The sequence below is a fragment of the Elephas maximus genome, chromosome 2 (genome assembly GCF_024166365.1).
Source record: "Elephas maximus indicus isolate mEleMax1 chromosome 2, mEleMax1 primary haplotype, whole genome shotgun sequence".
NCBI lineage: Eukaryota > Metazoa > Chordata > Mammalia > Proboscidea > Elephantidae > Elephas > Elephas maximus.
The window spans coordinates 228,315,624-228,328,228 of NC_064820.1; the positions used below are offsets into that span (position 1 = coordinate 228,315,624).

The 12,605-nt window shown below is 44.5% G+C and overlaps 1 protein-coding gene across 4 annotated transcripts in view; it reads left to right on the plus strand.

The window, feature by feature from the left end:
* The window catches only part of TRAPPC10 (trafficking protein particle complex subunit 10), a 99,313-nt gene that overhangs the window by 50,732 nt on the left and 35,976 nt on the right, over positions 1 to 12,605 (plus strand). For all 4 annotated transcript variants that reach the window (XM_049874990.1, XM_049874991.1, XM_049874993.1 and 1 more), the window contains 3 exons: positions 3,885 to 4,080; positions 8,844 to 8,955; positions 12,156 to 12,403. In XM_049874990.1, the coding sequence (XP_049730947.1) occupies positions 3,885 to 4,080; positions 8,844 to 8,955; positions 12,156 to 12,403 (556 nt within the window). The remainder of the gene's footprint in view (positions 1 to 3,884; positions 4,081 to 8,843; positions 8,956 to 12,155; positions 12,404 to 12,605) is intronic.

Here is a 12,605-nt window from a genome sequence, read left to right on the forward strand (position 1 = left end):
TTTCCCGTCTTCACCCTGACCTCTGTGCGTGGTGGAACTCCCTTCCCACCTCTCCAGTGATGGAGTTCCTGATGGCACTGGCTGGCGTAGCTCCTGGCTCCTGGGAAGTGCGTAGTCTGCATCTCAGAGCTCAGCACTTTCACTTACCCAGTGCTTCCTGTGGACTGCCATGCTCTAGGCACTGTGCCAGGCCTTGGGAATCAGGGTGACAAACAGGCACAGTCCCTGCTCTGGCACAGCACGGTGTCTTGTGGCAGGGACAGGTGTTAGTCCACCACTTGGTGGTCATCCCACTGTGGGAAGTGCTGCAAGAGCCTAGAATGAGGGCTGGGGGTGGGGTACTCAACCTACCCCGGGGGCCAAGGGAAGGCTTCCCTGAGAAAGTCCTGGGTGGGGTAAGAAGTAAAGGAGGAGAAGGAATTAAGGAGCAAGTATGGAAAAGAAATCCTCTGTGTCCGAAGCCTGGTGCGCCAACCACGTGGTGGCACGTGATGCTGTGTTGTGGGAGTTAGTATACGAGAGCTCCATGTGTTGGTGTCAGCCCGTGAGAGCCTGGTTCCTCAGAGGAGGGACCACATATGGCTTTTTCCCATTGTCCACACAATACTGGGCACACAGTAGTGCTCGAACTTGATTTATTTATAGTTTGAATTAAATGTTAGATTTTTGAGCTTATGGTTTAGCATAGAGAAAGTTTATGCAATCCGGACTTGTGGGGTTTTTTTCTTTAAGGTTGGTCATTATTTATAAATTAGCCATCCAAAAGGAATCCATTTAACATTTTAAGAAGATGTGCCATGATTGGGGGCATTTCCTTCTCCAGGATTCAGTCAGAGTAAAGCTGCTGGGTCTGAAAGCAGAGTAGACCGCCTTAAAGCTGAGGCAAGAGGGCCATTACAGTCTAATGGCAGAAGGGACAGGTGTTGAATAATAAAACACTGTGATAGAGCCAGATTGCAGAAACAAATGGCCCCTCAGTTTTTTAAAATATAACAAATCATATTTGTTTGGGGTTTTATTAAGTAAAATCTCATTAATTGGTACCATGGGGGCATGTTGAAGCCCTGGTGGTGCAGTGGTTAAAAGCTCAGCTGCTAACCAAAACACTGGCAGTTTGAATCCACCAGCTGCTCTTTGGGAACCCTGTGGTGCAGTTCTGCTCTGTCCTGTAGGTCGCTGTGAATCGCAGTCTACTCGACGGCAACGGGTTATTGTGTGTGTTAGTTTGACTTTTTGAAATGTTCAAATTCTATAATAATTTTTTCAGGGTGCTTATTTATTACTTTCAAGTCTATGTGGTAATTTCATCTAATTGCCAAAAGTATGTTTCTGCTGAGCCCACTTACAGTTAAGCTGCTTGTAATGATCATTCTTTATATGTAAAATTTAACTTACTAGAGTTTTTTCACATTTTTAACATTTAGTCTTTAGTAAGTTAAACATTTTGATGTTCATTAATTTGCAAAGCCATCTTTAGCAAATCTATATATTTTTTTACTGTAAAAAGCTAGGTCAGATTTGCATAAAATAGAACTTAGTAAAGTCTATATTAACAATTGTTTCATTAGACAGTATAATTTCTGGCCTTTGAACGTATTGAAACAGTTGGCCTTAAAGTGGCTTGCTATTTTTTAAACTTACAACTTACATTATAGTAGACGTTAAATGTTCATTGTAGAATTATTAGAAAAAGTGGCCAAAATGAAAATGAATATTAACGCAGTATTTTGATACATATCTTTCCAGAGTTTTTTCTGTTTGGGTGTGTACACACACAAAAAAAACATGTATGCATATTTTGAAGTAATGTTTTGTACATAATGCTTTGTACTTGTTTTTTTATCTTAATATATTGTACAAAACTTTTCTACAAGTTGTAGATGTATTTCTATACCATTCTTGTTAGTGAGTATGTAATATCCCAAAGAATTCAGGTATCATAAGTTATTTATACAGTCCTCTGCTGACCTTACAGTTATTGCTTAGTTTTTATTATTATAAACAAGACTATTATAGACATCTTTATAACTGAAATGTTATGTGCATCCTTAGTGGTTTCCTTAGGGTAAATTCCTAAAAGGAAAATTGCTTGGTAAAGGTTTTGCACACCTTTCAGGCTTTTGGTAAGCACCTACAAGTCCAAAGGCTGACTTGCCACCTGGGCAGGAGCAGTCACAGCTGGGAGCTCCTGGCTGCATGTCACATCTCACGCGCAGCTGCCCAGGGGCCTCTCTCTGAAGATGTGTGAGTTAACTGTCCAGGCTGGATGTGACTTTCCGGAGCATAGTTAGTTATTTTTATTTAAACGGGACAATTGAAGATCCAGAAGTAGGATGTGCTGAGGGATAGAAGAAGTGATAGAATGACGCAAGCGCGGTGCCGACTGACGAGGTGCAGGTTCCACTGTGATGTGAGCTCAGTGCCAACTGACGAGGCACGGGTTCCACTGTGACGCGAGCACAGACTCCTGAAGAACATTGCTCTGGGGGTTGGTGGTCGTCTCAGCTTCCACCTCACTGGTGGCATGGAGGAGAGTTCTGTGCCTTATGGGTAAATTGCTGAACTGGCAGATTCTAGCAGTTGACGTGGTACACAGTAAGTTAGTGTTAGTCCTTCAGGGACCCATAGAAATATTTGATGGCTTCTCCTCAGGTGAGGAAGTGGTAGTGGGGGGGGGAAGGGGGCAATGGCCATTATTGCCGGCTCTCAGTGTATTTTCTTTTTGGTACTGACTGTTCACTTGGTGGAGCATCTAGCCTGTTTACTGCTTCACCCTTTTTGTCCACTGCTTTGTAATGTCCTAGATTTAGCCCTTCTTCCAAAGGGTATGCTGGGCACAGAGAAAATAAAACTTAGAAGCAGTTCGTTTTGCTCTTTATTGATAATTCAGGTAAAATATTTACTAAGGGAGAGTATTGAAGGTCACAGCATAAATACTGTAAAATTGTTTCTGAGTTGAGATTTATCTGTGTCCTTTGTGAATGACTACTACCAAGAATAAAGTTACCGTTTCTAACCTATTGGATGACTTTTTTTTGCCTTTTCTAAATCCACTGGAAACTTTCTTGTAATTTTTTTCCTTTGATATTTTTACAGCGTGAGTACAGGGTCTTTTTTTGCAGTAAAATTGTATCATGCCTATATGTTAATCTATGCTCTAAGTATTTATTATTTGTCTTTCTCTTGAGGACTTCACAGTCATGTGGAAGAGACAGGTCCACGCAGAGGAAAAGTATTTTGTAATCAGTATGGGAGTAGGGAACACAGAGCAGCTGGGAGGGATTGGGGGAGAGGTTCACTGAAGATGAGGCATGTCTGTCGGTTGTGAAGGGTGAGTAGGAATATGCTGGATGGAAAGAGGGGAGAGAATGAGGAGTTCACTGGCTTGACCTGGGTTAGTAAGAGCTAATGCAAGACACCGGGGTGGATCCATATTGTAGTCGTCCTACGTGTCATGGTGAGAATCTAAATTCAGTCCTGTTGATTAGAGGGAGCCAGCAGAGGCTTCTGAAGGGGGTCGGGGGAATGAGGGTTGGGTATTGAGTCCATGATTGCCTTATTTTTCAAAGAATTCTGGAGGCAGGGTCTACTCAATACCCATCCTGGGTCCCTTCTCCTCCTTCCAGCCCACCTGGTAGCAAAGTCTTCTTGGAATTTTTCCAGCATTTACTGCTCATGTGGCATCAAACCAGTTTAGGATGACACCTGTCCTAGTTGGGTTTCTCTCTGCCTGCCTAATGTTTTTCATTGGTTAAAAGAAGGAAGAAAGGGAAGAATGAGGGAAAGAAGGAAGGAAATAAATTTGCACTCCCAGAAAACAGGAGCCATTGAGCTGCCATGCTGTTGGGGAAGGGTTTCCCAAGTAGGCCCTTCATGTCTTGCAGGTGTGTTGTGCTGTCTGACCCCTTGAAGGACTCTTCCAGAACTCAGGAATCCTGGAATGCCTTCCTGACCAAACTCAGGACGTTGCTTCTCATGTCTTTTACCAAAAACTTAGGGAAGTTTGAAGATGACATGAGAACCTTGAGGGAGAAGAGGACTGAGCCGGGCTGGAGCTTTTGTGAATATTTCATGGTTCAGGTACTTGACTAATCACAGAATTAAATCATCCCCTTATTCTTTTCCTATTCCCTCCCTCCCTTCTTCTCTCTTTCTGAATAAGTCATCTCTATCGTGGCAAATCTAGTAGCTAGAGTAGACGGTTCAGCTTCTTGGCATTTAAAGGAGAAGATCAGAGATGGTCTCCTGGGTGGTTATATCATTAGCTTCCCTGCTGTTTGGGCGCTTGGCACCTGGCCTTCTTTTGAAATAGCCTCGTCCTCAGGGTAATTTTGGTTTTGTTAGTCTCCAGGGGCCTTCCGGGTTATGTACTATGGAAATGAATTAGACAGAGAAGCCCTAGCGGTGGGTGATGATCATGGTGGTAGTAACTTCACTTCATTGAGTGTTCGCCACACGCCATTCACTGTGATTAAATTATGGCTTCCTGGACCCATTTCCTGGTTAGTTTTGTTTTATGACCTTTTTATTCTGATAGATCATCTTAAGCTAGTTTTTTTACTATAATTTTTAAAAATGTTTAAGCTTTTGAAATTGTAGTTCACAAGCAGCTCTTTTTCCTTTTTAAGAAAAAAAGTCTTAAATGAACAAAGGGATGTGGAATCAATTAATTTGGGGGAGGGGAGCCCCTCTAACACTGTAGAGTGTCAAGAATATTGCTCTCAGGGTTCCTTGTTGCCCCACCATCTTTTGACCAAAACATGATTTTTATATTTCAATATTGTGTATGAATTAGTGAAGAAATGATACAGTGTAAATAAATAAAAGATGAGTTCTGATTAGAAATTTTGATTTTTATTTCTTATTCTGATGCTTGTGTTTTAGTGGTGTTCAGTGGATTGGCTTTGGTACATTTAAGGGAATTTAGGTATGTTAATAATTTTCTGTAGGATAGACCTATTGCAGACCTTTCAGACGGCTCTGCCTTTCCACTCTTAAAGCTCATTAAGCTGAATTTCTAGGAGTTACAAACAAGGATGAGTAACACTGAAGGGACCCAGTGGTGTTGGATTGGGGTCTGAGGTGTCAGTGTGAACCCACGGGTGGAGGGATGGATGGATGGATGGCTAGTACACACACATATTTCCTTGCTCTGTCCAGTACAAAACCTAGAAAAAATGATACATTAATAGCAGTGAGTACACCCAGTGCCAAGATCTTGGTTTCTAAACTGTAGTTTCCATGTAAGAGGAACCAGGGCTCTTGGAGAGCTGGATGATTACAGGGCTGGGCAGGGAAAAATAGAAGATGAACCTGGAATATCTTACAGATCCAGAAAGTAAGGAAGGACTCAAAAAAAGATGGAGCATGTTGATAAAACTTAGAGACCACCTGAAAGGCACTTCCTCATGGCAACGCTGGAACAATCTGAGCAACAGAATAAATACGGATAGAATTGGATTTCAATCCGTGGATTAAAACTCATATTGATGAATCTATATTGATACAAACTTGCTGATTAAATAAGTGAATGGCAGAGAAGACTCAGGTCTTCCAAACAGAAGAATGTCCGTTAGTAAGTGTAGAGGAGAGAGAAGCAGAAAATCAGCGTGAGGCCGACTCTACAGCAGAAATTGTTACAGAGAGCACTCACCGATGGATGCCGGAACCAGTGGGCAGAGGCTTGAGAAGAAGTGGAATTCGCATAGTCTCCACGCACCGCCTCTGAGGCAGACCCCACCTGAACCACAAGATCAGTGCAGCGTCACCAGTGGTGAGACACACCTGCAGCCTGAATTCAGCTAATTCTTTTTGGTACAGTCACTCTGTATTCCTTCCGTCTTCTTCTGATGCTTCCTGTGTCGTTCGATATTTTGCCCATAGACTCCTTCAGCATTGCAACTCAAGGCTTGATTTTCTTCTTCAGTTCTTTCAGCTTGAGCAGCGTCTCGCGTGCGTGCTCTTCACTTTTGGTGCAGCCAGAATGCTCCTTAGATGCGAGAATGGTGAGCTTTCATCTCGTGTACTTTGGACATGTTATCAGGAGGGACCAGACCCCGGAGAAGGACATCTGCTAGATAAAATAGAGGGTCAGCGAAAAAGAGGAAGATCTCAGTGAGATGGATTGACACAGTGGCTGCAAGAGTGGGCGCAAACATAGCAACGATTGTGAGAATGGCACAGGACCGGGCAGTGTTTCATTCTGTTGTGCATAGGGTCTCTGTCTTAGGCTGGGTTTTCTAGAGAAGCAAACCAGTAGAGTGTATAAATACATACAGAGAGTGACTTAAATCAAGGAAATGGCTCACACGATTGTAGAGGCTGGAACGTCTGAAGTCTGTGAGTCAAGATAGAGGTCTCTCCTGGTTCACGTAGCCTCAAGGGCTGGCAAACCCAAGATGGGCAGGTCAGAGAGCAGGGCTCTTGCTTAAGGCTGCAAAGATTGACAGATCCCAAGACCGGCAGGCAAGATGGCAGGTAAGCTGCTGGTTCAGGTCCCAAGAACTGGAGGTTAGATGAACAGGAGCCTGCTACAGGATCTGCATGCCTGTCAGCCTTGCCAGAAAGTCCACCTGTATTGGATGTAGGCCACACCCCCAAGGAGACTCCCTTTCAACTGATCGGCCACTCATAGCAGATCCCATTGTGAAGGTGATCACATGATATCATATCTCATCATGGAAGTGATCACATCATCATACAACTGCCAGACTACAACATAACTGTCAAACCACTAAGAATCATGGTTCAGCCAAGTTGACACACAGCCTTGACCATCTTAACCATCACAGTTGCTGTGACTCGGAACTGATTTGACAATACCTAACATGCCAATATTGAGAAAACACCAAATGAACCCAAATTGAGGGACGTTAGACAAAATAACTCGATCAGTGCTTTTCAAAACTGTCAAGGTCATAGAAGATAAGACTGAAAACATGTTACAGACTGGAGGAGACAAAGGAAAAACAGCAGCTCAATACAGTGTGGGGTCCTGGGTAGGATCCCAGACTGGGAAAATGAACATGAGTGGAAAAAGTGGTGAAATTCAAATAAGGACAGTAGTTTAGTTAATAGTGTTGTGCCAATGTTAATTTTCTGGTTTTGATGCTAACATTAGAAGCTAAGTCATGGCTGTATGAAAACTTTTTTTTCTTTTGGCAACATTTCTGTAAGTCTAAAATCAGTTAAAAAAATTTTTTTTAAGTACTGAAAATACTTCATAAGGAAGCGATTTCTTTTCAAAACACTGACCCCCAGTGTTTTCGAAGGAAAGAAGATACCAAAGAGAACTTACAGGAGTCATCGTTGGGCTGAGGAGGAAGCAGCTTAAGTGTCTCTGCCCTGCTCCTCTGGGTGGTAGTTGGAGGAGAATGTAATGGTTGACACTCACTGGCTACTAATATGTGCCAGGACTCTTCCAAGCATTTTACAGAAGTTAATTTAATCACCACGAAGACCTTGCGCAGGAACTTCATTATACAGATAAGGAAATTGAGGCATGGGCAGTTTTAGTCCTCTGCCTAGCTTACAGGACTACAGCCAGGAAGTGCCGGCATCTGGACTAGAACCCAGCAGTGGGAATTCCCAGCCTGTGCCCAGCTTTCACCCAGTGGGGCCGCACCCAGGCCTGCAGGGGTCTCTGAAGTCCACAAATATATGTGGTGGAACTTGGTGCCACATACGTGAACGTTGTCAGTATGTCGACTTGTGCACATGTGTGCCTCCTGTTCTTAATGTGAAATTAGGGAAATCAGAACAGAAAGCAATCACCTGTGACCCATCTCTTCCTGTTCTCTTGTTCAGCAAATGTTCTTGCGCACCTGCATGTGCCAGCCCTCCTGTGGGTCTGGGGGTGCTGCCAGCCCACAACCTGATAATGGGGAATCAGCAAACCAGTAAATTTTGCAGATTAGAATAAAAGTGCATGAAGAAAAGAAACACAGAGATCGGTATGGAGTGCGGGGGTGGGGTGTTTAAGGAAGGCCTCACAGAGCAGTTGATATCCCAGCAAAGACTTGAGGAGGTTAAAGAACAAGCCGTGTGGGTATTGAAGAAAGTGAAGAAGAGTGCTCTAGGCTGAGGGAAGAGCCAGTGCGGGAGGCCTGGCATGTATGAGAAGGGCAAACAGGCCAGCGTGGTAGAGTGTGTGATTGAGGTCAGAGGTAGGGCTGGGATGGGCCAGGGGGACTGGTCTTGTAGGGCCTGGGAAGTCGTGGAAAGGACTTTGGAGTCTCCTGAATGGGATAGTAACCATTGCTGAAATGGAGAAGCCTGGGTAGTGCAGTGTTGGGGGGGACCGTGGAGTTCTTGTTGGCACATGTTAAATTTGAGCTGGCCAGCAGGCATCCAGGTGAGGGTGCTGAGTATGCCGGGTGCACAGGTGTGGCCTGAGGTGTAGACACACGCCTGGCCGCTCTGATGCCCACATGGTGTGGAGAGCCACGAAGCTGGGGAAGGAAGAGCACTGACTGGGAATGGGTATGGGAAGAGAAGTCCAAGGGCCGAGCCTAGAGGGCCTTAGAGGCTGAGCAACAGTAGGGCCCGCACAGCTCACTGAGAGGGAGCCACCATGGGAAAGAGAAATTCAGGCGGGCAGGTGTCCTGGCAAGGACCAGAAAGCGACCAGTTGTGTCGACTGCTGCTGATAGGTCAAGAAAGGTTTCCAAAAATCAGCTTGGCTTTTTCCTGTTCCTTCCCAGCCCCTGTCTCTGGATGTGTAAGTGTGACTACAGCGTGACAGTGTGGCCTGCTTTTCTCTATTGTAGTATACACATACCTGTGTAATATTTCGTGAAGTCAGTTCATGCTCTCGCTGTTTTGAACCTCTCCCGGGTAACTAGGAGGAGCTGGCCTTTGTGTTTGAGATGCTGCAGCAGTTCGAAGACGCCCTGGTGCAGTACGACGAGCTGGACGCCCTGTTTTCTCAGTATGTCGTCAACTTTGGTGCTGGCGGTGAGTCGGGGACCTTCAGAAACAAACTGACCAGCCTGGTTATTCCCGCTGGAGCTGCCATGTATTTATCTAATGGTTAAATCATTTTTTGTTATTTCGATACAAATTACTTAGGATGTAGTCCCAAGTTCCTATTGGAAACGAAGTGAGAATTAAGAATCAATCACTTTCAATGTTACAGAATCTTAAGTATAAAAGCGTTTTAAAAGTTTTTTTTTTTTTTTCCAGCTGTAAAGTGTCATTTCCACACCCCAGCTGCTGGCTAGTGATGCTTTCTTTCTAGGCCGCCTTGTTGGGATAAGGTGGAACGCTCTACTTCTGCTGTTGAGAGTGCCTCTAACATTCAGTCCTGCTCGTTTGCAGTGAACTTTATGACACCACTGAAATGGGTGTTTGTCTTTTTAAAATTTTTTTTATTGTGCTTTAAGTGAAAGTTTACAGCTCAAGTTAGTTTCTCATATAAAAATTTACACACACGTTGTTATTTGACCGTAGTTGCTCTCTCTGTAATGTGACAGCACACTCCTCATTTCCCCCTCGGATTTCCTGTATCCATTCAGCCACCTCCTGTCCCTTTCTGCCTTCTCATCTCGCCTCTGGACAGGAGCTGCCCATTTAATCTCATGTATCTACTTGAACTAAGAAGCAAACTCCTCACCAGTATCATTTCATGCCTTATAGTCCAGTCTAATCTTTGTCTGAAGAGTTGGCTTCGGGAATGGTTTTAGTTCTGGGTTAACAGAGAGTCCAGGGGCCAGGTCTTCTGGGGTCCCTCCAATCTCAGTCAGACCATTAAGTCTGGCCTTTTTACAGGAATGTGAGTTCTGCTTTTTTTGGTAACTTTTAAACAATGTCTTAAATTAAAAAAAAAAAACAACAGCTACAAAATTAGTGCAGCGAAACCATGTACTGAGAAAAAAGTTTGTAATTATCCTCACTTTTTTTGGTTGACATTTATTTTGCTAGAAATGGCCTCATATCATATAGCTGTTTCTCTGTAGCTTGTCTGCCTCAGATATCCCTGCAGGTTAACAGGTGGAATTCTGCCTTATATTTGTTGGTAGTTGCATAATGTCTCACAATGTGCATTCCTTATAGTTCATTCAGCCATTCCCTGTTGCTGGACGTTTGGATTGTTCTCAGTTTCTCGGCACCTCAAACAATGCAGTAATAGACATCTTTGTTGGGTGTCTTCTGGAGAACCCTTGTAACAGTGTCTAAAGGAAGCAGTGATTTCAGGGAACCCTAATGTCTGCCAGGAACCCTGTGGGAGGATGTGGTGTTAGGACGGTCGGCTTTGGCTGGGGGTACCGTCTTACTCTGGAAATGAGGGTGAAGGGTCACTGATTGCCTCCAAACCAATCTTTATGATGTTCAGGTTTGGATATCTTACTCTGCTAAGACACAAATGCAAGCATACGATTAAAAGCAAAGTATTTATTAAATAAAAGTTTTAGAGAAAGTAAAATTATATTTCTTATATAATTAACATGGAGCCCTGTTGACGCAGTGGTTAAGAGCTTGGCTGCTAACCAAAAGGCTGACAGTTTGAATCCACCAGCTGCTCCTTGGAAATCTTATGGGGCAGTTTTACTCCTTCCTATGGGGTCGCTATGAGTCGCAATCAACTGGACGGCAGTGGGTGTGGTTTTTTGTTTTATGTAGTTAATACATGTAATTTCTTCAACTATTCTCTCTGTTTTAAAACAAATCTGGGACAATTTAAAATCTAGTAGTAAGCCTGGATGCAGTTTTGGAGCTGAATGAGAAGTTGTTCATTTTTGCTGACTCATTCAACAAATATCGAGGGGTCACTCTGTGCCAGGCACTGTTCCACATACAGTGGGGAACAAACCAAGACCCCTTCCTTAATGGGGCCTATGTTCTAGAAGGCGAAACAGGCACAAAAAAGTAAACATATAACTTAATGTTAGAATGTCATGTTGTTGTGTGCCATAGAGTCGATTTTAACTCATACTGACCCTATGGGACAGGGTAGAACTGCTCCGTAGGGTTTTCGAGGCTGTAATCTTTACGGAAGCAGACTGCCACATCTTTCTCCCATGGAGCGGCTGGTAGGTTCGAACTACTGACCTTTCAGTTAGCAGCCGAGCGCTTAACCACTGTGCCACCAGGGCTCCTCAGATAGGAACAGTGCTGTGAAAAGAAGGACGCAGGATAAGGGGCTAGAGTGTCCCCAGGTACAGTCAGGGAGGCCTCCTTGAGGAGGTGGCCTTGGAGCAGAAGCCTGAATGGAATGTGAGCAGGAGCATGAGAACTTGGAGGAGGGGCCGCGGGGGCAGCCCACTCTTAACTGTCTCTAAAATTCAGTTCAAAGCAGTGAAGCCTGCTGTTAGTTGAATTTGACCCTTCAGCATTTAGTAATTTCAGTATGCCAGTGTTGAGTCTCTTCCTTATTTGAATATGGAATGAACGGGTTATGACACCTCCCTTTTAAAGTGAGAAAAATAGATTAAAATTTTTTCTTTATGAAGATTTAATGACTTGTTATTGTAGAATCTCATGATTATTTGAATATCATTTTGAGTCCTAGGGTGGTAAGTTAACATTTGGGAGTCTTAGTGGAAGTTTTTGACAAGCAAGCATTTTCCCCCCTCTGCTTCCTGGTGTATTCCTCCTTCTCCTCACCGTCCCATCTTCACATCAGGCATGGTTGAGTTAGGGCCAGGGATGAGACTTGCATAAGTCAGGAAAGATGTGGAGGCCAAGGAGGAAACAAAAAGACCAGGCTAGTCAAATGGACAGGCCACCCTCTAGAACACCTTAATAGATAAGGGACCGCAGCCCCTCCAGGCCAGATGCAGCACCTTCTCTTGGAGCAGACTGTCCCTTACCCCTCCCCAAGCCAGTCTCTGCATTGCCACTTGACTGGTTTACCTCCCACCATGCTTTCTGGGCAGGGGCCATGCTTGGGTGAGATGGTACACCTGGCCGCTTGGGGCATCATACCCTGTGTGTGTTCACCCCTTCACCTGCCAGGTACTGGTGTGTGCACTTGTGACAACCATCCTGTCCCATATCTCTAGACCTGCCCACCCCAAACTGAATGGGGCAGGGCAGTGATTAGCAAGTGAACCTAGTTGTCACGCTGCCATTCTTATATGGGGTCTCATAGTCCTGAGGACTCAGGAAAGTGACGTACCCATCATCAGCATCTTTGCTCATGTCTGTCTGTTTAGATGGTGCGAACTGGCTGACATTTTTCTGCCAGTCGGTAAAGAGCTGGAATGGATTGATCCTCCGGAAGCCCATCGATATGGAGAAGCGGGAGCTGATCCAGAGGCAAGAGGCCACCCTGCTGGACCTCCGCAGCTACCTGTTCTCCCGGCAGTGCACCCTGCTCCTCTTCCTGCAACGGCCGTGGGAGGTGGCCCAGCGTGCCCTGGAGCTGCTACACAGCTGTGTGCAGGAGCTGAAGCTGCTGGAAGTGAGTTTGTCCTCTGCCCTCAGTTCACGGTGGGAGCTCAGGCAGCCAACTGTTTGGAGTTAGCAGAGTCATCTTTTCCTGGATGTCCTTTATTTTTAGTCTATTATTTGCACAATTTATCTTTATGTTGATTTATTGCTCAAAAATGTAATTTCTGCTCTCAACAGAGTGGAGTTCATGTTGGTCCAAAGCAAGCCTCTTA